General features: G+C 55.2%; 1 protein-coding gene across 1 annotated transcript in view; it reads right to left on the bottom strand.

Moving 5' to 3' along the window:
• The window catches only part of NTSR1 (neurotensin receptor 1), a 51,580-nt gene extending 25,575 nt beyond the window's left edge, over window positions 1-26,005 (bottom strand). The window contains exon 1 of the mRNA XM_030825781.1: window positions 24,924-26,005. Coding sequence (XP_030681641.1) covers window positions 24,924-25,637 — 714 coding nt within the window. The 5' untranslated portion in view covers window positions 25,638-26,005. The remainder of the gene's footprint in view (window positions 1-24,923) is intronic.
• Between the last annotated feature and the right edge of the window lie 372 nt (window positions 26,006-26,377).

The raw sequence follows: 26,377 nt of genomic DNA on the forward strand, positions 1-26,377 counted from the left end.
CCCCGAGGCACCCCAGGCTCCAGGCGGATCTCAGGCCTCCTAACCCAGGCCCTGCTCTGAAGGGACAAGTTTCAGAACAAACTTTCCACTGGGCTAATACCCCAGCTTTTGTAATCACCACATACTAGTTTCTATCGAGGGATGAAAATTGACAAATTTAAACGGGAATTACTGGGCTCTGAAATTTGTTCTTTCTAAGGAAGGGAACAGTTGAATACAGAATCTAAATTTGGGATTCAGACCAGACCCCCTCAGAGAAAGTGCTGAACCCATGAGGAATTGGAGGGTGAGGGGGCCTGTTCTTGGCAACTCCTGTCCCATTTCCTTTTGGGATGGGGGCTGCTCCCGCCCCCTGCACAGCCCCACAGGTCACAGCGGGGAAGACCCCGTCCCTGGTCCGGTCGCAGTGTATGCCCTTTCCTACTTCCCTGCACCCCAGCCTCAGGAGGTGAGCTCACTTCGCCATGTCAGGGGGACTCCTGTGTTACCCACCCCCCGAGCCAGGGAGCGGCCTCCAGGGGAGCGTGGGGGAGGCTGAGGCCACCTTGTGGGGAGGCTGTTCCTGGGGCTGGGACGCCTCTCTCTGAATCATCCCCACCCACAGAAGGAATTCATCTCACTCCTAATAATGTGTTTGTCACAAAGACATAATTGGCTCATCTGTGAGACGCCAGCGTGCACAGCGGTGCTGGCTCTTTGTTGTAAGAGAGCAGCAGTCTCACTGCAAGGCCTTCGGGCTTTGAGGAAAGTGAAGGAGGCACCCACTCTCTCCCTGGGGGGCCCCTGCCTTCCCTCGCAGTCCCACCTCTTCCGCCTGCCTCCATCACAGCAATTCAAATAACTATGAATGGGGCTACCTGGGAGCCCCGTGTAGCATCCCTGGCTGTGGGGACAGGCTGACCTCCCCGCACAGTGTCCTCCTGGTGCCGGGCACTGCCCCTCTGCCAAGGACCCCCCAGGCCTGGTAGCTCCCCACGGGCACCTGCCGCCTCCCACCCCCTGCCCATGGTTTTGGCACTGAGCTGGCGGCCAGGCAGTGGGGGAGGAGGGAGCTGAGCTTCTTTCTTTAGTGTGCACTTCACCGCCCATGATGGCACCCCGCTGGTTGCTGCCCAGCATGCAGGGCTGCCTCCCCATGGGGCCTCAGCTAGCCGGCGCCTGGCACCCCGCACGTGGCACCCCACCCTGAGGGGAGGCTGCACAGGCTCTGGACACGCCCCGAGCCCACCGAGGGCTGCTTCTCATCGGCGGGGAGGGGCTCAGGCAGCACAGTCCCGTGGAAATAGGACGCAGGCCACGCGAGGCTTAAATGTACCAGTAGCTATGTTACAAAAGTGGAAAGAAACAGCTATGATAATTTTTTTTTTTTTTGAGACGGAGTATCGCTCTGTCGCCCAGGCTGGAGTGCAGTGGTGCAATCTCGGCTCACTGCAAGCTCCGCCTCCCGGGTTCACGCCATTCTCCTGCCTCAGCCTCTCCGAGTAGCTGGGACTACAGGCGCCCGCCACCACGCCCGGCTAATTTTTTGTATTTTTTAGTAGAGACGGGGTTTCACCGTGGTCTCGATCTCCTGACCTCGTGATCCGCCCGCCTCGGCCTCCCAAAGTGCTGGGATTACAAGCGTGAGCCACCGCGCCCGGCCGATAATTTTAATATGATATCTTATTTAACTTAATGTATCCAAAATACCATTTCAACGTGCAACGGTATTAGTGAGCTATTGTACACCGCATTTCCGCATTAACTCTAAAACCTGGTGGGGATTTCAGGCCGAAGCTCATCTTCACTCAGACCAGCCATGTCTCAATGCCCGGTGGCCACGTGTGGCCCAGGGCTGCCACATTAGACAGGGCTGCCTGCAGCTTTTATGGGAAGCCACCTGGGCCAGGCACACCAGCGTCTGCCCCTCGCTCCCCACGGGTGGTCTTGGCCCCAGCTCTGCTCAGCAGAGAACCCAGAGCCCCCAGGTGAGCCCCAGACACAGGGCGTGGGCATTGCACAAGGTCAAGGATGAGTTACTCATTTTCAACCACCTAAAAAGACGGCCCCAGAATGAAGCCTGGCTAAGACGAGGGGCCACGTCCTTCCGGGAGCAGAGCTCGGCCTCTTTTGCATCGGCCACGAAGCCCCCACTGCACCGAAGCCCGAGAGCTGAGCCAAGATTTTTTTTGTAGGGGGAGGGAGTCACACTCCAGAGAAGGCTCCAGAAAAGCTCTCATCCCAGACCTTGCTGCCTCCGCCCGCCCCTCACGCCCCCTCTCTTGCCCGTCTCCTCTCTTGCCCGTCCCCCACCAGGGCTGAAGAGTGAACTCAGTAGTAACCCACGTGGCTGAGCCAGAGAAGGAGGCTGCAGAGGGGACAAGGCGGTTGCTTCCAGGATGAGAAGCACAGACCCGAGGTCGGGCAAACCTGCCGCGGGCCCCAGCTGTGTGCATCTGAGCAAGTGGCTTCCCCAGCCTCAGGCTCCTCATCTGTGAAACGAAACCCCTTCCAAGCTGGGCTGGCTCAGCACCCAAAACAGTCATTAAAAATGCGATCCTGCCTGGGGGCTGTTCGAATCCTCTATTGAGATAATGTAGCAATCACACATTCATCAGTCACTCCTCCTCGCTGGAGGCCTCTTCCCCAGCACAGAGCCTTCCCTCTCTCAGCGGAGACTCCAGGCAAGGGTAGGGCGAAGAGGGTGCCGCCTCCCTCCCCCTCCTCCCCTCTCTCTGCTCTGTTCCTCCCTTTCTCTCTGTGTCTGTCTCTCTCCTTCTCTCTCTCTGTGTTTCTCCCTCTGTCTCTCTCTCTGCCTTTCCCTCTCTCCTCTCTTTCCTTTTCTCTCTCCCTCTCTCTTCTCTATCTCCCTCTTTTTCTCCATGTGTGTGTCTCTGTCTCTCTCCTCCCCATCCCCAGAATCCGGCCCACATGGCTCACCCTGCATTGCTAGGTGAGACAGGCCTGAGCCCCAAGCCAGGAGTCAGCCACAGCCGAGCCTTCCAGAACTTTCTAGAACCTCCCTTTCCAAAGTGGAAATCTGGACTAGAAGGCACGATTCCCACTGGGGAGCTGCCAGTGGCTCCCTGCCCAAGGGAAACACAACTGTCCGGAGAGATGCTCATTTGCTCCCAGAAAGGAGTGCAGCAAGCTTCAACCGAGTGCTTCAGGAGGGAACCAAGAGCTTCATTCTTCCCTAATTGGCGCGAATTTTCAGCCTCCCCGGAGCTGTGCCTGGGAGGCGCAGAGGCGCCTCCAGGGCGGCCCTTCGGGGACCGGATGCACATTTCTCTTAGGCTGGTAATCAGCCTGCATTTTCTCTGACAGATCTTGAACGTCTACACACTGCCGATGACATTTACTTCACTCAGAATTTGCAAGTCCATTGCCGACATGAATATGCATGGCACTGTTGTTTGGATATGTGGCCTCGGGGCCATGCCTGCGGGTGACGTGACAAGTCCACAGACGCCTGTGGTGGCTTCTCACCGAAAAACATTCCAGCACCTGGAGGCTGCCAGCCGGGAACCCCCTTTAGGCGATGTCAGAGTTGGTTCTCAGGCTGAGCCGCCCCCTGTGCCCACTGTGACCCTCCAGGCCCCGGCAGGGAGAGCCCAGGGAAGAGCAAGCGGAGGGGTCAGATCGGGAACCAGCACGCCCGGAGCCACGCAGGGACACTGACTTAGAATTCTATCATGCATTTAAGGAACAGATGATAGATACTCTCTACAATCTTTTCCAGGAAATAGAAGCAGAGGAACACTTCATAACTCACTCTACGAGGCCGGCATTACCCCAATAACGAAACCAAGGATGTTACAAGAAAGGAAAACGCAGACTGAGATGTCTCATGAACACAGATGCAAAAACCCTCAACCAAACAGCAGCAAATCCAGCACCACATACGAAGAATTATACGAATAGCAGCAAATCCCATGCAGCACTACATGCTAAGAATTAGACACCACAGGATTTGTTCCAGGTACGCGAGGCTGCTCCAGGGTTCAGAAACAGATTATTGAAATCCATCATGGCAACAGGAACCATTTCCCACAACCCAACACCCGTCTGTGAGAAAAACCTTTCCCAAGCCAGGAATACAAGGGAACTCCCTCAACTTGGTGAAGAACATCTACTAAAAACCTACAGCCCATAATATACTTAATGGTGACAAACCTGAAGCTTGTCTTCCTAAGATAGGGAAGGAGGCAGGGAGGCTCCCCATCCCCACTCCTATTTAACGTCATACTGTGAGTTCACAGGATGGACACTACCGATTTCAACACTTGCTATAAAACTCCAGTAATCAGTACAGTGTAATCTTTATTTCTTTTTTTTTTTTTTGAAATGGAGTTTCACTCTGTCGCCCAGGCTGGAGTGTGGTGACACAATCTTGGCTCACGGCAGCCTCTGCCTCCTGGGTTCAAGTGATTCTCCTGTCTCAGCCTCTTGAGCACTTGGCATTTCAGGCACCTGCCACCACAGCTGGCTAATTTTTGTATTTTTAGTAGAGATGGGGTTTCACCATATTGGCCAGACTGTCCTCAAACTCCTGACCTCAAGTGATCCACCCGCCTCGGCCTCCCAAAGTGCTGGGATTACAGGCGTGAGCCACCACACCCAGCCAGTAAAGTGTAATCGTGGCTAAAGAACAGACAAATATTCCAATGGAACAGAAGAGAGAGCCCAGAAGTGGACGGACACACGCATGGGCAAATGATCTTTGAGAAAGAAGCAAAAGTTACTGACGTTGAAAAGACTGTCTTTCAACAGATGGTGCTGGAACAATTGGACATCCACATGTAGCAAAAAACGGGTCTTACACCTTTCAGGATAATTAACTCAAAAGGCCTCACAGACCTTAATATAAAATGCGAGATAATACAATTTATAGATAACACATTTAATATAAAATACAAGATAATAAAATCTAGGTATCTTGGGTTTGGCAATGAGTTTTTAGATACAACATCAAAAGCATAATCCACAAAAAAAATGAACAAGCTGGACTTCATTAAAATTAAAAAATTACACGGCTGGGCGCAGTGGCTCACACCTGTAATCCCAGCACTTTTGGAGGCCGAGGCAGGTGGATCACCTGAGGTCAGGAGTTCGAGACCAGCCTGACCAACATGGAGAAACCCCATCTCTACTAAAAATACAAAATTAGCTGGGCATGGTGGTGCACGCCTGTAATCTGGCTACTCGGGAGGCTGAGGCAGGAGAATCACTTGAATCTGGGAGGTGGAGAGCTGAGACTGTGCCACTGCACTCCAGCCTGGGCGACAGAGCGAGACTCCATCTCAAAAAAAAAAAAAAATTAGAAACCCCAAGCCCCAAGTTCTAGGTCCCTGCCCTGGAGATTCTGATCCAGTTGGTCTGGGGTGAGCCTTGGGGTCTGCGTTCTGGAAGCACTCCTGGGGGAGATTCCTGAGGCTCTAAGGCTCTGAGCTATACCTGTGTCACCTGTGTTTCCCTCCCCTCCCCTCCGGGCCCACCCTCCATCCATCACCTGCACCCCAATCCCTGTCTCAGGCTGTGCTTCTGAGGGCTGCCCCTGCTCCATGCACAAAAGAAATTCCAGATCTTTGCATTCTTCCTTTGTCTCATCTCTCCCCAGTGGGTTGGGAGCCACAGAGCCTGTGTTGAACAGGCCACCTTGGGGCTCCCAGGGAGCTACTCTCTCCCCACCCTGCCCTCCTCCCGGAGCCCCCAAGTTGGGAGGAGTGGCTTTGACCATGCAGATAGCCACTCCTGGGGGCTGCAGGCACAGCAGAGAAGCAGACTTGGGTGGATCCGTGGGTGTCAGGCATCTGGGACATGCTATGAGTAAGTGTCTGGATACAGCTTCAGTCTCAGGTTCAGCTCCCTGCAGGGCACGAGCCCCTCAGGTGTGCGCAGACCGAGGACTGGACGTCCATTTCTTGGCTCTTGCCAGCAGCTTCTTCTGGGTGTCGCCGGAAGGGCTAGGTGGGGTCAGGGGACAGTCTTAGGGTCCCTTTCCAACTTAGCATCTCCAGCTTCCTTCAGAAAAGAATCTACCCCAAGACCCTTCTCAGCGTCCCGAAGCCCCTCTGTCTGGAGTGAGGACTCCACTGAGGGCTGGTTCTGGGTGCAGGTGACAGAAGCTGGGTGGGAACCTGGCTGGGCTGTCCAGGTGACCTGGTGGACGTGCCTCTGGCGTTTGGCGGAAGCGGCTGCTGTGAAACCTGTTTGGCCTCTGGGTGTTGGCCTGCCCTTCACGACTCCGTTTCCTTTTCCTTCCCCTTCCTGAGCAATGCTGGCACACACAAAGAAAGCCCAGCTATGCACATGGCGTCTTCCCCAGACACCGTGGCCCAGCCTCTGGCAGGCAGAGGAAACCACAAACGGCCTCCACTTTCTCCGAAATGGAAGCATCCTTGCCAAGGGGATGTTGAGAAATGCACCCTCTGCCATTTTTAGAAACTGAACAGTAAAAATCCCCGGGAGTGAAGCTGGTGCTGGAAACGGCAGCTCCGTCCACTCCTGCGGGGACATCTGTCTGTTCATCACCAGCAGTGTCTGCACCCACCCGGCTCCGCCTCCTCCTCAGGGTGGGGCTGCCGCACACACTGACCACGGTGATGGGGAAATGGGGCTTCATGGAGGAGGTGACCCTGGGGTCCGGCTGAGTAGCCAGGGAGGGAAAAAGAGAGCACTGACCCCAAGATGCCCATCTCCCTCCTGTTGATCAAGGCTCGGATGCTGGGAGACTCGGGGGCACCCGTGCACTACTCCCTTCCCCTGACTTCAAAGCCGACTCGGCCCCTCCTCCAGGAAGCCCTCCCGGCTGTCCAGTCCACACCCCTCATCCACCAATGTGGCTCGTCCTTGTGGTCATACGGAGCCCTAGGAGGGGGAGTAAAGAGCCAGATGATGGGGCCGGGCCTAGACTGGCCCTGCCTTGACCCTGCAGGCACTGTGGGCCTCAGGCAGCCGCTGGGCCCCCGTCTGCTGTGACAGGAGGTGAGTGAGTGCAGGCCCTGGGTGCTGGGTCAGCCCACGCCAGCAGCGCCAGGAACACAGGTCTGTCCCTTTGCCCACTTGGCCCCACCCTCGCCACGGCACCCATGCCCACCTGCCCTTGCTCTTATCCCACTCTGGCCCTCAGGAAACTCCAGAAGACTGAGGTCTGGCCCTCGGCTGTGGCCTGGTGGCCGCTGCTGTGCAGTTCTGAGACCGGGGCCATTTGCTGATGCAGGGGCCGCTGCTTTCAGCCCACAGGTCCCCCTGCCACCACGACAGACACAGGTTTTGTGATGAAACCTGTTTGTGGCTCAGGCACTCCCACCTCCCCTCCAGGAAATCCATGTCCAGCTGCCCTCTCTGTGCTGTCCCCACAGTTACCTCGATGCTGGAGGCGGGGGCTCGGAGCCACTGCCCAGTGGCCGTACTGCAGTGGACTCTCCTCAGACCCGTGCTGAGTGCCGGTGGCCTGGCAGGGTGCAGAGGTGGCTCCAGACCCGCCAGCATCCGGCTGGCGCTCTCTGGGGCAGAACCCGTGGCCCCAGGCAGTGACAGCCTGTGTGTTTTCAGTGTTTGCTCCTCACTCCAGCTCACCTGTTCACTCTGGGCTGGGATTTGCTGGGATCCCCCACTTCCACCCAGCCCTTGCTGCTCCCTGAGGGTGGAGAGGAAACCCTGTCCTCAGGCCCTGTGAGCCGCAGAGAGCGCATCCACATGGTGACAGGTCTGTGGGGCCGGGGAGCCTGCAGGAGCCCAGCTCAGGATGGGGCTGATGTGTCCTGCCCTGGCTTATGCAGGCAACCTGCTTCCCAGGTGGATGAGGCAGTCTCTCGGGGACTCCAGGAGGGCCTTGAGCCTCGGGAACCAATGAAAACAGGTGACACAGAAACCCTTCTCCTCCGGCCATATACCCCTCAAGCTCCGGTGAGGACCCCTTTCATCCAAGGCCACGGCTGTCCACAAAGCACTTTCCAGACGGGGCTCAGAGGACAGGTGCACGTGCCGTCACCTGGTTCTCAAAACCATCCCAGTGTGGATGGGGCCACATTGGAACCCTGGGCAGGAAGTGCCCGGCCTGTGAGCGTCTTGGCCCTCTGTAGCCTCCTCCACTAACGTGGCCGGGGCCAGGCTTGTCTTAGGTGCCTGGGCCTCGGGGAGCAGCGACCTGTTCCTCCTCACCTAGTAAAATGAGAAAAGCACTCCACGGTTGTGAAGCCGTTCCCACCATCTTTTTTTTTTTTATTTTTATTTTTGAGACAGGGTCCTGCTCTGCTGTCCAGGCTGGAGTGCAGTCGTGCCATCACGACTCACTGCAGCCTTGACCTCCCAGGCTCAAGCGATTCTCCTGCCTCAGCCTCCCAGGCAGGGGCTACAGGCACCAGCCAGCATGCCCAGGCAATCTCAGCATCCTAAAGCCTGCTATGCCCGGGATGGCTGATTCTCCTGGGGACGGGCAGGCAGGCAGTGAGGATGCAGTGCTAAGTGAGGTCCTGCTGGTGCCTCTTGGGTTTCCTTTATAAGCAGCCCACCCTCCTGGGCCTGGTCTCAGATAGCAGCAGTTTCTTGAGGGCAGGAGAAATGAAAACAGGTTTTATTTATGGACAAATATTTGCAGCAGTTCCCTTGACAGATGCAGGCTGATCTGCCAGCTCTTGGAGGCTGGAGGCTCTCGGGAGATCCGTCTCCTTGGAGTCCTGTGCTTGGGTTTTAACTGGATTTCTGCAAGGTGATCCCAGCTGACCATTTTGGGGAGAGAATCAGGACAATGGCGGCCCCACAGAAAGGGTTGAGACCGGTTTGGAAGGGCTGCTCACCCCTCGGGCTAGAATGGAGCTGCCGGTGACCTGGTGGGGGCTGCTAACCCCAAGGGCAGGTGAGCATGTCCATTTTATTCTACCCCAAATGCTGCCCCTGACATTCTGGTCAAGCCCCAGGGCAGGGACAGGGCAGCAGATCTCTTGGCCCATGAGGTTGGTGTACAGAGATTTCAGGGTGCAGGGCAGAGCCATCCAGAGTCCCCCCACCCCCAAGCCAGGGCCGGCTTCCTTTCCACGCTCTTCCTGGGCTGGGTGATCCTGAGCACTGCCAGCCTCCCTCCCCCTCCCTCTTCCAACCTCCCCCTCCGTCCTCCTCCCTCCTCCAACCTCCCCCTTCCTCCTCCAACCTCCCCCTTCCTCCTCCAACCTCCCCCTTCCTCCACCTCCCTTCTTCTCCCTCTCCCTCCATCCTCCTCTCTCCTCTTGGTTTGCTGGGATTCAAGGTGGGGGGTGATATCAACAATACTCAGAGCTGTGGCGGCAGCATCCATGCCCACCTGAACCTCCCTGTGCCACCGTCAGACAGACCCAGCGGGAACCAGCTGGCACCTCCAACCAGCAACTGGAAGACATTGAGCTCAGGGACAACGGACAAGGTGTGGACAGATGGGCGGCCGGTCGAGTGGCTGCAGGATTCTAAGGCTTGAATCCAGGGGACCTCTTTCCAACTTATCCCCCAGGGAGCAAGAGGAGTGGGCAGTGACGGGACCGGGGGGCAGCCGGGGGGAGACTGGGCTCACAGTGCAGCAGGGAGAGGGCGGCAAATGCCCTGAGCCCACTTGCCTCCCGCCTCCTGCTTCCCACCGTGTCTCGCATGGCCTCACCTGGCTGGAGGCCCTGCAAGATGAGGCCAGGGTGGTTGTGAAAGGTCATTCCTACCCCTGCTCCTTTTCCTTCCCCCTTGCAGGGAGGCCAGAATGATGCTGGTCTTGGGACTGTTCTAGGCAACTGAGCTGGGGCTGGGGGCTGGGGTAGCCCCCAGCCCCTTCCTGTTCCTCCCCTTGCACCTGTCTGGGGCTCTGGTGCTTGCTTTCCACCAGGAGCCAGGGAATCCCATCCTGTGCCCTGGGGAGCAGTGCCCGCAGAGAGCTCTTGCGTTCTGGGAGAGGAGGTCTGGTGCCTGCTGCCTCTCCCCTTAAATTGTGGTGTTGTGGAGTAATTGGTAGCCCCGAAAAGATATGTCCATTGGAACCTGTGTGACCTTATTTGGGAAAAGAGTGTGCAGATGTAACTGAGGACTGTGAGATGAGATCATCCTGGATGAGAGTGGGCCCTAAATCTAACGACCGGTATCCTTAGATGACAAGAGACGCACAGGGAGAAGCCACGTGGAGACAGAAGCAGAGAAAGGAGCGATTCGGCCACAAGCCAAGGAATGCCAAGAGCCTCCAGGAGCTGGAGGAGGCAGGAAGGGTCCTCCCCTAGAGCCTCCGGGGAGTGTGGGCCTAGGACCCTGATTTCAGGCCTCCAGAGCCGTGGAGGACACATTTCTGTGTTTTGAGCCTCTGCAGCCCCAAGAGACCAGTGCCTGCCCAGGAGACCCTCGGGGTTTCTGTGGTTCTTCATGACAGGCAGAAGCACGAAAGGTATTTGGGGTTGGAGCTGTCAAAACACAGATCTCCGCCCTGCTGGTTTTAACTGGAGGCTTTCTGAGCATCTCTGTGCTGATCAGACACAAAGGCAGGTATTTTTAATACATTAGATGGGCTCCTTTTGAAGAAGCTGTCAGGAAAATCCACTGCAGGAAGTTTAATGGGTGTTAACCTTGTCTGAGTGCCCCGCAATTACCTGCTTCTAGTCTGTGGCAAGTTTGCCAGGGTAGGGGCCTCGGGGACCCTCACTGTTCCAGGCATGCTTCCTTTGGTTAGAGGCATGCTTCCAGGTCACTGCACTAGCATCTGAGTGTTTGTCCCTAACTTTCTGGGCCTCTGGGGTTGCAGGGGCCCCACTGTCCTGGGGCTCCGCTGAGAGCTGCTGCCCGCTGAGCTGAGGTCTAGGTGCAGCAAGGGTCTGGGTGCAGTTTGGCTCCTCCCAGGACTTGGGAGGCCGTGGCTCGGGTCCCCTGAGAGTTTGGGCCACTTTGGCAAAGCAAACTTCTGAGCGGGGCAGAATCTTGGACCCTCAACCCTGTGCCAGGCCTGTGGGGACAGTGGGGCCGTTTGGGCAGCCACTCCCCACTGCCTCCTACAAGCTGGTTGAAGCCACTGGGCAGACACAGAGCTGCCAGACCCCTTGCCCATGGCCCCTCCCATCTCTGCTTCCTGCCTCAGAGGCTGCTGCCTCCACCTGACCTGCTGCCATGGGAAGACCACCTGGAGACCACCCAGGGGGCCAGTGTGTTCACCTGAAGCCGGCTTCAAAGCAACCCCAGCGTTTCGCTGGCTCGGCCCTGACTCCCTCAGCCCATCACAGGTGCAGGGGAAATAAAGCCCTGTGCTTGGGGGCTCCCTGTACTGAGGACAGTCCAGAGAGGCGAGCTTCAGGCTGCTGTGTCTGAGGAGGTCCCTGGGCTGGAAAGACCTCTGTCCCCACTGGCAGCTTCTGTGTTTTCAGGGTGCAGAGCAGGGCGGCGGTGATGGGAAATGCTGCTGAGCCCTGGTCCGGGGATCCTGGATCTGGTCCTCCACCATGGGGTCAGCCCAGATGGAACGGCTTATCCCTCAGCTCCAGGCAATAAATAGTGACCCCCGACAGCCGCTTCCTACTGTGCACATCCTGCTGGGCACGCAGCCTGAAGCCGACAGGTGGACAAATGAGCGTTCCTTGCCCTGGCTCCTGACCAGCACATCCCAGACGGCTCTGCGCACAACTCCGGAGTGACACGGCCCAGACACACTTGCGGTCCCTCCCTGACTTGCAGGAGCCGGGGGCTTCGTGATTCTGCCAAACAACTGGGAAGTGACACCCCAGACAGCAGCCTCCCATGGCTGTTGTGAGCAGTTACAATTGAGTGATGCCCAAGCAGGAATGATTCCCAAACAGCTCCCCCGCTCTCTGAAAGCTGAGAGCCTGGAAGTGTGAGTTTTTAAGGAGGAACCGTGTTTGAGTTATAAGAAAACAAGGCTCTTGAAAGAATTCTCTTAACCTTTAAATATGTCAAAGGAGAGTTACTGAAATTTACAGTAAGTTCACCTTTTCACAGACAACAGGCTAAAAATGTCTAAGTCCAAATAATGTTGCTCTTTTTCATAAGCTTCAGTGTAAGATTTACTCAAAGGCGGTGGCTGTCCTCAGCCTCATGTTTCTTGGATAACTCTATTTCTTTGTTCTGTGTTCTTTTGCAACATTGTTTTAATAATTCCTTTGAGCCCAAGCCTTTTATCATACGCTGCGTCAGATCTTTTTGAAAGTAGGCAGTGTTTAAAATCTACGGATGACTTTCACCAGGGGTACTGGACTAGCTCTCCTGCCATAAACAACTATAAAATTGTACACGATGTATCAGGCAGTTGTTTTCAGACCCTGGACAAACCTCAGGACTGTGGTCCCTGAGGGCAGGGATACTTGCAAGGTAAGCCCATCATCACCACACCTCTGTTTGGGGACAGTTTCCTGGTGGAGACGTAAGAGCTGAGGTCCAGGCAGAACGTAACTATCTGAGCCAAGGAGGCAGAGATCAGAGACGGGGGCTGTGGCTGTGGCTGCATCTGCAGAGCCAGGTGCTAGAGAGGGGGACTGCATGGTGACAGTCCTCAGAAGCCTACACCGGCTTTCCTATGGGATCTTTGCTGGCCCAGCATGTGCAGAACAAGGCCACGAAAGGCTTATTGGAGGGTGGCTGGCATCCTGGCAGAGCTAGAGGGAAGAAGTCTGATTAACACATGAAGCAGCCAACAGAGATGCCAGGAAGCCCTGCCACAGGAGGACGGAGAAGCCCTAGAGCGAGGCCTCCAAACCCATCCCAGCTAAGACAGAATCCACAGAGGAGGCCGAAGGTACACACTGAGTTCTTCCAAGTGAGAAGGGATATTGGAGAATGCCTTGGGCTTTCTGTAGTTTTTTACTCAACTAAGCATGAAACCAAGCCGACCCAAGTTCAAGATGACGAGTCTGCCACTGAACTGCTTGCTAAAATAAGAATCAACACTCTCCAAGGGAACACAACACAATCCAGTCTCTTTAATGTATCATCTACAAGGTCTAGTATAGGTTAAAAACTATTAGATATGCAAAGAAAGTAAAATGTGACCCATTGACAAGAAAAAAATGAGTCCATTGAAACAGACCTCAAGGTGGAAGTGAGAAGCAGGAAGTGTCAGGTGTAAATCAGCATGATATGAATCTGATCAGACTCTGACCACTCAGAGTCCACTCAGAGGCATACTGATATTCCAGAGCAACCATTCCAAGAGCAAATACAGAGAGGTGGATCTAAAGAAGTCAGCAGAGGACATAACATGGAATACTCTGGCTTCCTGGCTGGAGGACTAAGAAAAGGATCCCTGGAAACTGGAGAGTGTGATAGGAAATCTCAGAGAGGTGAGAGCTGAACAAGGAGATCCCCCAGTTCTGTGTATGAGTCAACACAAGTCCTGGAGTTACCATATATAAGGAACACACCTAAACAATTATAGTGAAGGGCTTGAAAACCTCTGTGATGTAAACCATCTCCAAGATCTAAGCCTGCCCCTGAATGGCGCCTGCATGTGGAATGGCTGAATGGCAAAAGACCTGAAAACAGGCCTGACATTGGAACCACCACAGACAGACGGTGAGACAAAAGTGGCAGCTCTGACCAAGCTGGCTGCCTCTCCAGAGGATTTTAACATAACCCAAAGAACCACAACAAAATTCAAAATATTCAGGAATTAATTCAAAATTACTTAACAGAAAAAGAACCATGGAAATGGGACTAACTCTCAAGGAAAAGATAATCAATATATGCCACCCTCAAAATGACCCAGAGGATGGATTTACCAGACAAAGGCTTTAAAGCAGGCATTATAACCATGCTCCTTGATGTAAAGGTAACTCTCTGGAAATAAATGGAAAAATGAAAGTTCTTAAAAGAGAAAAAGAAACTATATTAAAAGAACCAATAAAAATTCTAGAATTAAATACTATAACACTATCCAACAAATTGACCTTCATAGACTAATATACCCAGCAATAGTAGCACAACACATTCTGCTCAAGTGTGCTTGTGACATTCACCAGCATAGACCATTATCCTAAACCATGAAACAAGCATTCACAAAATTAAGAATTTAAATCATGCAAGTTTGTTCTCTAAACATAATAGGGTTAAATTAGAAATGGATAACAAAATAATACCTGGAAAATCCAAAACATTTGGAAACTAAACAACACACTTGTAAATAACTCAATGGTTAAAGAGGGAGTCTCAAGAGATATAAAAAAATTTTGATCTAAATTAGAATACAATGTTCAAAAATTTTGAGATGCCACTAAAGCAATTAGGAGGACGTTTATAGCATTTCATGTTTATGTTAGAAAAGAATAAAGATCTTAAATCAATAATCTAAGCTCCCACCTTAGGAAATCTAGGAAAAGAAGAGCAAATTAAACCCAAAGCAAGCAGAAAAGGGAAACGAAGAAAGAAATATAAATAAATAAAATTGAAAGCTAAAAGACGATAGAAAAAAAATCAGTGGAATCAAAAGCTCATTCTTGAAAAAGAACAATAATGTTAATAAAATCCTAGCCATATTGACCAAGGAGAAAAGAGAGAAGTCACAGATTACCAGTATTAGAAAGGAACAAGGAGACACTATTACAGACCCCACAGACATTAAAAGGATGATGACAGAATACCACAAATAAATCTATGCTCTAAAATTGGACAAAATAGATTATATGGACCAATTCCTTAAAAGATACAAATTACTAACACTTACTCAAGGAGAAATATATAACCTGAATATTCCTTTATCTTTTAAAATAATTTGTTTTTTGAGATGGAGTCTCGCTCTGTCACCTAGGCTGGTGTGCAGTGGCGTGATCTTGGTTCACTGCAACCTCCGCCTCCCGAGTTAAAGTGATTCTCCTGCCTCAGCCTCCCGAGTTGCCAGGACTACAGGCGCCCACCACCACATCTGGCTAAGTTTTGTATTTTTAGTAGAGACAGGGTTTCACCCTGTTGGCCAGGCTGGTCTCAAACTCCTGACCTCAGGTGATCCACCCTCCTTGGCCTCCCACGGTGCTGGGATTACAGGCATGAACCACTACACCTGGTTTCTCTGAAAATAATTGAATTTATAAAAACCTTCCTACAAAACTCCAGGCCTGGATGGTTTTGCTGGAGAATCTACCAAAGCTTTAAAGAGGAAATGATGCCAACTCTACACAACCTCTGACAGAAAACACAGAAGGAACAAGAACTTCCCAGCTCGTGTTATGAGGCCAGAAAACCAGATGAAGATAACCCAGGAAAATAAAGTTACAGACCAATATTTCTCATAAGCATAGACACAAAAATTCTCAGCAAAATACTAGCAAGGAAAAACCAGCTAATACACGACCAAATGAGGTCTATCCCAGGAATGCGAGGCTGGTTCATCATTCAAGAATTAACCAAGGTTTTCCACTTACATTAGGCCCCTGGAGTGGTCAAATTCCCAGAGACAAAAAGTAGAATGGTGGTTGCCAGGGGCTGGGAGAGGAGGAAATGGGGAGTTAGTGTTTAACGGGTGCACAGCTTCAGTTTGGGAAGATGAAAAGAGCTCTGGAGAGGGAGGGTGGAGATGGTCACATGACGACGTACTGAGAGGGAGCGTGAGGATGGTCGTGTGACAATGTACTTAATGCCACAGAACTATGCACTTAAATTGATTAAAGCGGTAAATTTTATGTGATGTACATTTTATCACAACTGGAAAGTAATCAATATAATTCACCACATTAACTGACTAACGGAGAAAATCCACATGATCTTACCACACGATGAGACAGAAAGATCACTGCACAAAATTTAACATTCATTCACGATTAAGAAAAAAATCTCTCAGCACACTAGGAATATAAGGAAACTTTCCTAACCTTATAAAGAGCTCTACCAAAAACTCACATAAATGAAAAACATTTTATGAAAGAAATAAAAAGGATTGGAAGCAAGGCAAGGATGTCTACTCTCATCACTCCTATTCACCATCATACTGGAAGTCATAGCCAGAGCAGTGAGGCAAGACCAAGAGCCAGCCAGGATGCAGAGGGACCAGTGCTTTCGTGTGGGTTAGGGCTAGGGTTAGGGACGTTCAAAACAGTGCATCGCTTTGGAAACGCTGGCAAACATACACTTTCTGTATGACCCAGCCATGTGAAACCTATGTATTTACTCATGAGAAATGAAAATGTTTATTCACATAAAATTCATCACATGTGAATATTTGTAGCTACTTTATTCATAATCGCCCAAACCTAGAAACAACCCAGAAGTCTTTCCGTGGGCAAATGCCTCATCAAAACGTGGTCCATCCACGCAATGGATCTGACTCCACAATAAAAGGAACGCCTGGTCAATGCAGGCAACAGCTCAGAAGATGGAGTGAAGGAAGAAGGCCGGCTCGAGAGGCCACAGCCCAGCTGGCTCCACTCACGCGACGTCCCAGAAAAGGCAAAGCTGTGGGGGAGGAGAGCGGACCAGCAGGTGGAGGGGCAGGCATCGGGGGCGGGTGGGCCACAGGGCTGGGGGGCTGGGGCCGGTGTGTCTTCTGAAGTGGGGATACATGGCTGCATTTATCGAAGCTCATAGGTGGGAACAAGCACAGAAGGGAATCTTATTGCCTGTCAGTCGAAAAATGGAGAAGGAACAACAAAAAGCACATCTCTGGTATCCAACCCCTCTCTGCCACCTTCTCCACCCCCACCCTGGCCTAGGACTCCTTGGTCACTCCCCAGGCATCCGGCAGCAGCTTCCCAACCATTCTGACCCCTAAATGCATTCTCAGCAAAGCAGTCAGAACTGTCCCTTTAACATGTAAGTCACGTGGTGGCTCTGCCCAGAATCTCCCACGCCCACTCACTTCTTCTAGAATAAAAGCTGCAGCGAGGTCTATGAGGCCCCGCGTGATCTGCCTGTGGCTTCTCACATGGCCCTCTGCTCGCTCCGCTCTGGCCACCCTGCCAGGCGAGCGCCGTTCCTCCGGCACACCCAGCACGTGGCTGCCCTGGGGTCTTTGCACCTGCTGTTCCCCTACCTGGCATCTTCCCCGATGCCCACCGGAGTGCTCCCGCAGGTCTCCATAGGGCCTTCCTGGCCTGCCTGCACCCCCACGCTCCCCCGTGTGATTTTCTCTGCGGCTCTTGTTACTCCAGTCATGTATCGTGCCTATTTATTTTGCTTATTTTCTGTCTTCTCTGATGGGACGTGAGTTCAAAGGGCCAGAACTTTTTGCCAGTTTTTTGGGCTACTATACCCCCATCCTGGCATGTAGTAGGTGTTCAGTGCATGAATGATGAGTGAATGAAGGAAGGAAGGAAAGATGTTAGGCCAGATGCTTAGAAGAGAATTCCTCCTGCCTGGGGAGTCTCCCGGCCCTCCCAAGCGCTGCTGCATTTCTGCTGTTGTCCAGGGGAGAACACAAATTGTGCACATGGGCGACCGAGTCCTTCTTCCGCCCCAGGCAGAGTCTCTAGCGTTTTATGACATTAACTCATGAGACCACAGGGCAATCGCTACCTCCAGTTGGCTGATGGGGAAACAGAGGCACAGATGGTCACGCCACTTGCCCAGAGTCGTGCTGCTGGCCAGCGGTGAAGCTGGGATTTGAACCTGGGTTCTGGCAAGTCAGCCATTCCGAGCCACTGGGGACAACCCAAAACCACCCATTCTCGGGAAGCATTCTCCTGATCTCCTTCTTGCTCCCCTGCCTGCCTTCAGGAGCCAGCCCTGGGTATGTAGGACGCAGCCCTCACAGGTGCACAGGGATGTAAAATCCCAAAGCAAGTGCAGGTGGCTTCGGGTGGGTCAGCACGCTGGGCACCTCCCCTCTCCAACCTGTGCCAGGTCCACATGGCACTCCTGACCCAGGGCTCTCACCTCGGCCTCCTGGGGCAGGTGGTGCCCTACTGGCAATGCTTTTGGGAAGAGCAGTGGGCACCGGGGTAGGGCAGGCGCCTTGCCCCTCTCTGGGCCTCAGTTTCTTCATTGGTGCTGCAGAGCCCGGTGGTTCCCCTCCGGAGCTGTGCATTCCCCTTGGGATGACACACAGACGGGGACAGCCCCTTGGCCACTGCGCCTTCACTGGCGGTGGCAAGGTCAAACTCCAGGGCGTGGCTGGGGAACAGCGGGGGTCTCTGAGGCAGGCAGACCCCATGGCTGTGACTTCAGTAACACCATCCCCCCAAGCGCCAAGAACCAGGATCTCTATTCCCCTCCGTGCCCCCCTTGCAGAGCTAGCATTGTGCAGGCAGCAGCCTGGTCAGGGAGCGAGGGGCTGCAGGGTTGGGGGCTCATGCTCCCCACAGCCCTTCGTGGCCGTCCAGAGGAGGATGATCTTGAGTGCACACAGGCCCACAGGAGGGAGGACCTGGCCACCTGAAACAGCCTTGAGCGGACGGCAGCTCGGCCACTCTCTGCTGCTGTTGTTTCTCACAGACTCACGGAGGCAGGACTAACACATGCTGAAACCATGAACTCTGAACCACAACCGAGATACAGAACATTTCCATCACCCCAGAGTTCCCAGCGCCCCTATGGCCACCCCACCCCTCCCCTGACCTTCCTTCTGTCCCAACAGCTCAGCATTTTCCAGAACCTCAAGTGCTTGGAATCACCCAGGGCCTTGGAGTCTGGCGTCTTTCAGCATAAAGCCCGCCTGCAAGAACCTGCATTTTAAAGAAGACCCAGGGGACGCCTGAGATTCCACCAGTCTGAATCATCCACCTCATCGAGCCAGAAAGCAGAAAAGAGGTTACCAGGCGCTGGGGGTCAGGGTTTAATGGGGACAGAGTTTCAGTCTGGGGAGAGAGAAGGTTCTGGAGGTGGATGGTGGCGACGGTTGCATAGCAATGTGAACGTGCTTCACGCCGTTCAACTGTGCCCTTACAGATGGTAAAACAGCCCATTTTCAGTGATATGTGTTTCACCATGAATCAAAAATAAAGAAAAGCTTCTTTCTTCTCTTAATACAAACTACTAGATCACCACATGGGAATTTATTTCTGTGACTGAGAAAAACGAAGGCAGCCTCTGGTTCATGCACAGGCCGGACGTCCTCTCGGGCCCTGCTCAGCGCAGGGCCCTCTCTGCCGATCATCAGATGTTACCAGCTGGGAGCCCCAGTGCCCCTGAGAACAGACCTGGAGATCCCTGGGCTGCTGCCTGAGGCCTGCCTCACCTGTGGGGGGGCTTGTGGTGATTCTTGGCAAGCACAGGGCGGCCGTACCCCCTTTGCTGCCCTCAGCACCCACAGAACTGCAGGCACAGCCCCAGGACCCCATTTGTCCTTGGAGTTGAACGTTCTCAGAATGCTGTCAGTCCAGGTGTAGGACAGCCCGGGAGAGCTGACCCCGGGTCGCAGTGCAGAGCCGTGAACAGGTAAGCCTGAACCACTCTGGGCCAAGTCACTCTTGAGGACTCCAAGCCCAGTCAGAGCCAGCCATGGCCAGCTCTGGGCCCCTCACGCTCCCACCCTTGCCCATCTCACTCAAAAGCCTGACCGTTGTCCCCATGGGGAGCACCACAGGGTCAGACTAGGCCTTCCCTGCTGAGAGCACCTCCAGGCCCTGTCTCTCTCCAGCCACATGATGTGCACAGGTGGCTCTGCCCTCTGCTTCATCTGGGAAACGGGGTTACAGGGTACAGACGTGGACCCGCATGTCTGCACGTCCTCACCCTGCCGTCTCCCACCTGGCTCCAACAGGCAGGTCTGGTGCCTGGAACAAGGCCAAAGTCACCTCCCTGTCCTGTCCTTCCCTCTCACCCCCCACAGCCTCAGCATCACCATCCGAATGTCTGATTTCATACGCCAAATTCTTTATTTCCAACATATAGCACCTTAACCTTTTGAAAACTTTTAATTACTAAATTTTTCAAACATATGCCAAAAATGTCATCAACACCCACTTTCCACGATTACAGACTTAAGACCAATCTTGTCTCGTCTGTAGCCCTCCTACAGCCCCTTCCCCCAGATCATGCTTCAGTAAATCTGAGACATGGCATCATTTTGTCTGTAAACATTTCCGTATGTACCTCTAAGAGAGCAGGACCATTTTGAAAACCATACCCACAACAGCTCTGGACAACAAGAATTTGTAGCTATTCAACTACCCAGGCTTTTCTGCTGTTTCTTGGCATGAAGAATGATCGGCTTTGGTGCCGGCTTTCTGCGACAGGTTGACTTGTCTGAGTCTTTGCTAAGAAATCAGGCCACCGTCTCCGATTCCCTCACTGTTTGTAGAACAGAATGAGTTGTTTATCCAGAGGTGTTTCTTGTGGTCTGGGTTTTGCTGGCTGTATCCTAATGGTGCATTTGTCCCTGTTCCTCTGTCCCTGGTGTGTCCTGTGTGTTGGCAGTGGCATCAGGGGCTCCATCAGATTCAGATTCAATGGCTTTGCTCCAAGGATGCCATGGGGCTGTGTGCACACCAGGGCTCACCTCACACCTAACTCTCTCCCCTTCGTGACCCCGGCAGCTGTCGAGAATCCATGCCTGCATCCATTGATTTATCAGGATTGCACCTGCTGGGTGGTATTCTGACCATCCTGCTCCTTCTTCACTTATTGATGAACATTTCTGTGCTGAGACGCTGCCTTTTATCTGCTCTTGGGTTATTCTAAAGTACCATTTGAATAGAAAAGGCAGGAAAAATACTCCATTCCTTTCCTCTAAAGGGTCATGGGCTTTTCAGACTGGAGGAAGTGTGTGACTCTTGGCCCCACACCAACAGTCCTCTATGCCCTGCGCTGCAGGTGAGGACACCGTGGCCACTACAGCCAGAGCCAGAGCCACCCACAGCTGCGTGGTGTGGGTCCCCTTCCCGTCCCCAGGGGAGGTCAGAGTGGGGCAGGCTATTCCTAAGGATCCCTTGAGGAACTCCTTCTTCTGAAACTTTTTTCTTTTTTTTTTGAGACAGTTGTCACCCAGTCTGGAGTGTAGTAGTGTGATCTTGGCTCACTGCAACCTCCGCCTCCCAAGCTCAAGCGATTCTCCTGCCTCAGCCTCCCAAGTAACTGGGATTACAGGCATCCTTCACAACGCCCAGCTAATTTTTGTATTTTTAGTAGAGATGGGTTTTCGCCATGTTGGCCAGGCTGGTCTTGAACTCCTGACCTCAGGTGATCTGCCCGCCTCGGCCTCCCAAAGTGCTGGGATTACAGGTGTGAGCCACCGTGCCCGGCCTCCTGCAACTTTCTAACTTGAAAAAGTTCCTACTGCAGAACAGTAGCAGGAAGAATACCCAGGACACTCGGCTGCCCGTGGCAGGTCTGCAGCCCAATGCCACATGGCCAGCGAGCGGTCTCCTCCCTTGATTCACTATCTGCTTGCTCTCCTTCCATTTGGCCACACCTTTATTTCTGAATGATTTGAGAATAAGTTGCAGACTCCACACTCTAAACACCTCTGTATCCTTCCTAAGAACAAGGATGCTGCCTGTGGAGGTTGCTGGGCACAGCCTGGGGCATGGGACAGGAGCCCTGAAATAATCCATGGCCAGATTTCACTGGAACCCATCTCCTTCCCTGTCTCAGCTGCCTCTCCTTTCACGGAATTCTGCCAGCCCTGAACGGCTGGGGTGTTCGCCAAGTCACCCTGTGATCTGTCTGCTCCTGGACGCCTCTGGAGCAGGGGTTGTAGGACACCAGTTCCTCCTGCACAAATTGAGGCCCCTGTCTGCCCCCGGGAGGGAGCAGGTGCCCTCTGAGTTGGGGTCTAACCCAGCGAAGAGCACTGCTGTTTGTCCTCAATATGAAGAAGGCTTTCAGAGAAAACAAAGGAGGAGGCAGGGAGGCTGAGCCTGCAGGAGCAAGACTCCCTTGGTGCAGAAAATGGCAATGATGAAAGGAGTCCTCATGGCCGCTCAGGAGGGTCTAATGGACTCGTGCCTATGAGGCTGGGAGGGTTTGCTTTTGTGTGTGGCCATGGTCGGGGCGGGTCTCTAAAACTGTTTCAAAGGCTGCAGCCACCTCATCTGATTTGAATCGGACACCTGAAGTCCCAGGCCCCTGCCACTGTGGGCCCCTGGACACACACATATGTGCACACGTTCAGTATACATGCCGCGGACGGATGAGCATGGGACTCTGATGACCCACCGTCTGGGCCATCAGTCCTGAGCCCTGCCACACAGAGCCTGTGCCACCGAGACCCTCTCACAGCCGAGGTCAAAGCTGAGCTGGAGGTTGGGCCTGGGCCGTGGGGGACCATCCAGGAAGCAAGGGCCATCTGCCTGTGTGGGGCCACGTGTGCGGGTGGGTTAGAGGAGGGGTAGGACAGTCCAGGGGAGCCCAGGGGCACCCGTAGGTCCCTGAGCCCCCAGCACCTCCTCCCAGTCACCCTGCTGGCATAGGGGCCAGGTCTGGGGCCTTTGGGAGGGTCCTGGGCACCAGGTCCTGTCTGCTGGCCTGAGAGCCCTGCCCACTCCACCATTGACCCCCAGCCACAGCCACACACTAGGAAAATGCCCAGCTGGCTTCAGGGAGGGTCACTGTAAGCTGCCCCAGAGTGTTATCACCAAACCACCTCATTTCTAAACACAATTTCTGTTTGCAAGTGCCCAGGCCAAAATTTCGTAGGAGACGCTGGGGCAGGAAAGGACCCCTGTTTTGGAAAGAGGGGCCATTTGATTGGCCACTGCCCCAACACTTCCAAACGTGGTCACTGAGAGGGAGACACTTAGCTCAGGGTATCCAGCCCCTCTTCAGCCAGATGTCACCGTTTGAAAACTGTGGATGTTCGCCCAGATCTGCCAATGGACCAGAAGCCCTTGTGGGGACCGTAAACCCCCTAATTCTGGGGAAACCTCCTGTAAAATGGCAAATGGCAGGGCAGGGGTTGGGGGAAGCCAAGGCCTCTCCTACGAGTAATGTTCTTTTCAAGCACACAGAGCAGCTGGCATCGGGGCCCTGGAAAGCCAGGTGGTCAGCATTGGATGGAGGAGCGCCCTTGTAATCAGACGCTCCCAGGCACGCAGCTGAGCCCTCTAAAGAAAAATGGAAACTACGTTCTCCAAGGGTGCCGAGGACGCCAGGGGCATTCAGCAACGCTCGGCCAGCATGGCGTCTGCAGGGCATGGGGCCGCTGTCCCAGGGTTGATGCATCACAGGCCTCTGCGATTGGATGAGTGCCTGTGGCCGGCCGTAGCGTGACTTGGCCAAATCTGCCTCGCAGCCTCTGAGCAACAAGGCTGGGCAGGTGGTGCTTTGGGAGGCAAAGTGATGTCCCACAGGTGCCCAATCCCAAGTACCCGGCAGAGAGCCCACGCACGCCGGGGAGGACACTTTCTTGGGGGTGGAGCCGAGCTGTCGTCACGCCCCCGTGCTTTTCGCTGTTTGTTTTTGAGGATTGCAAGAGGCTGGTGGGCTCCTGGCCTTTTGCCAGGGGAGGGGGAGGCTCGGGGGTCTGAGCGGGAGCACCTACTGGGTGGGCAGTGACAGCGCTGACCCCTCCACTGCCCACCTTCTGAAGGACTGAGTGGCTGTCGCCCCTGGGGCCCCTCCACGGAGACTGGGGAGAGGTTCCCCCTGGCCAACGCCAATCAAAGACAGGAGCTTGGAGAGAGCAGATGAAGCCTCAAAGGGAGCGAGAGGTCATTTCCCACTGTGTTTACCCCACGGGCTGTGCCTACTTCTGCCTCTGGTGAGGGGAGGGACTCTTGCTGCAGAGGCAAAGCAGCCCTGACTCACTGCCTACCAGTGTCTGTGGGAGGGGCCTCCCCGAGAGGGGACACCTGTAGCCACCAGTTCTATGTGCGGCCAGGGAGACTGGAAGCTCAGTTCTACCCTCCTCCACCCCAGCCCACCTGGGTGGTGGCCAGTGGAGGGTCAGTTAGGGCCCAGGGAGTGACAGGCAGGTGACGCCCTGCCCGGCACTGCTGCCCCCACCCCCACCAGGCATACTGGCATACGCGGGCTGCTCGTGCAACTACAGAAGCTTAGCTGGGAGCCTGCTGATGCTGGTGTGTGGGGAGCCAGGGGGAGCAGCCAGCCACCCCGGCCCCTCTAGCTGGGCAGAGGTGGGCGACTCTACCCGGATCCTTCACGCTCTGGCTTCCTTAGCCCACCAGAAACGAGGAACCCCCACACCTCTAAGGCTGCTCATGTCCGAGATGCCTCTCAAAGTGCCCGACCGGCCCTGACTTCTTCCCTGGACACCAGCCTCCTGCTCGGGGCTTTGGTTTGATCAGCCCTCCCCTCCAGCGCTGGAACCCCCCGTGCCACGAACCTCAGCCAAACTGATTCCCAAGGGGGCTTCCCACCCGCATTCCCACGGCGCTTTGCTCAGACCCTCGGAGGGCCCTTAGTCACTCGGCTCCAGTTTTACACACCTCACCACAACACCGCCGCCACACGCAGATCCTCACAACCTTCCCCGCAGAAACATGGTCCCCACTGCCCAGCAATAATAGTGCCTGTGAGCGCTTCTATGTGTCAGGGGCCATGCAAACACTTCCCACGCGTTCTCTCGAATGCTCTACCTTCTGAGGTCAATGCTATGACTACCCCATCACACAGATGCAGAAGCTGAGGCTAAACTAGGAACTGGCCCAAGAGGGCATCAGGTTCTGCTCTGACTCCCAAGTTTGGCTCAGGGCAGGCAGCTGGGAGGCACAGGCAGAGCCAGTCTGGGGGCTTCTCTGCAGAGGAAGGAACATCACCTGTTGGGGCACAAAGTCTCTTGAGAAGCTGATGAAAGTGTTACTCTTCCTTTGGAGATGCAGGTGCCAGCGCACATGTTTCCATTAGGTCTTAAGGAATTCAGAGACGTCGGAGGCCCAGCCACCGACACCAGGGAGGCCACAGGCAGGGGCTCCATCCCCTCACCAGGAGGGGAGAAGATAGGGGCTGAGCCTGGCAACTCCGGAGCTGCCCCCAAGCTGCCCTAACCACCTTCCCAGCCTCGCAGGAGTAGACTGTCTCTGTGACATCTCTCCCACTCCCTACCCAGAAGGCACACCACTGGCACTGCTTTTGGGGTGAAGGAGAGGGGAGCCCCGGGGCTGGTTACTGAGGCTTACCTGTATGACGACCTTGACAGTGGCGGGGTGGATGGTGGGGGTGCACACCAGGCCGCCGGGGTGCTGGCCGTCGGCGCTGCGGTTCTGCTCGCCCATGGTGAACAGCATAGGCACCGCCAGCAGGGACGAGGTGAGCCAGATGGCGCTGATGAACTTCTTGGTGCGGCTTCGGGACATGAGGGTCTTGGCCTTGAAGGGGTGGCAGATGGCCAGGTAGCGCTCCACACTCAGGCTGGCCACGTTGAGGGCCGTGGCGTAGGTGCAGGCATCGCGCAGGAAGTAGTAGCCGCGGCAGCCGGCGTCGCCGAAGGCCCAGGGGTGGTGCACCCAGATGAAGTTGTACAGCTCCACGGGCATGGCCAGCAGCAGGGTGAGCAGGTCGGACAGAGCCAGGCTGCCCAGGTGGTAATGCACCGTGCTCTGCAGGCTCTGCAGCGGCTTCTTCCGCGCCAGCGTGAACGCCGTCACCGTGTTGCCCGCCGTGCCCACCACGAAGAGTGCCAGGTACACGGCGGTCACCAGCACCTTGGAGTAGATGTCGGTGTTCACGTCCAGCTCGCTGCTGGGTGCCGCCAGGACGCGCTCCGACGCGTTGCCCGAAGCGTTGCCGAAGCCCGGGGCCAGCAATGCCGCCTCCAGTCCTGCCTGCGCCCGCTGGAAGGGGTCGGCGGCCGGCGTGCCCCGGGTTTCCGGCGCCGAGCTGTTGAGGCGCATGGTGGGCGCTGGAGTCCGCAGCTCTGTCCGGCGCCTCCGGGGCTGGAAGTCCGGGCGGGAGTGGCTGCGTCTCAGGCGGGGACCGATGAACGGGAGTCCAGGGGAGGGCGCGTGGCGAAGACCAGTGGGCGCGCCGTCCAGCCGGGAAGCGCCAGACCCAGACGCGCCACCCCGGGCTCTGGGCTCCGGGCTCCGCGCTCCTCCGGACTCTCAGCTCCCAGCTCCTGGCTCCAGACCCCGTGGTTCCTCGGGCTGTCTCCCGGCTCGGCGCTTGCCACGGGTTCCAGGTGCCTCCGATCTCCAAACCGCGCGGTTCCCCCAGGCCCCCGAGGACAGCGCCCAGCCCGGACTGCGCGGGGCGAGCTTGTGGCGCCGGGAGGAGCGCACGCACTGCTGCCCCAGCGCGCTCCCTTCCCTCGCTCAGAATCTCCTCCCTCGCGCTCTCCGCGCACCCCAGCCCCGCACACCTCCCGCCGCGCCCGCGCCCTCCCAGCTCTGCGCGTCTCCACAGAGCCGGCGGCCGCGCGGCGCACCCAACAGTGGGGGGTGGCGGCGGAGGAGGGAGGCAGCCCCCGCCGCCGTCCCCGCCCCGCCCGGGTGCAGCCTGGCGGGTCGCCCCCTCGCGCTCCCTGGGGCAGGGCGAGTTGGGGTGAACGCTCCAGGGAACCAGGATTCCGAGCGGGCGCGGCGTGTATCGTGCACCGGACCCTTCCTGCCACCCTCTTCCCTGTTCTCCGCAA

The sequence above is a fragment of the Nomascus leucogenys genome, chromosome 13, assembly GCF_006542625.1.
Source record: "Nomascus leucogenys isolate Asia chromosome 13, Asia_NLE_v1, whole genome shotgun sequence".
Lineage (NCBI taxonomy): Eukaryota > Metazoa > Chordata > Mammalia > Primates > Hylobatidae > Nomascus > Nomascus leucogenys.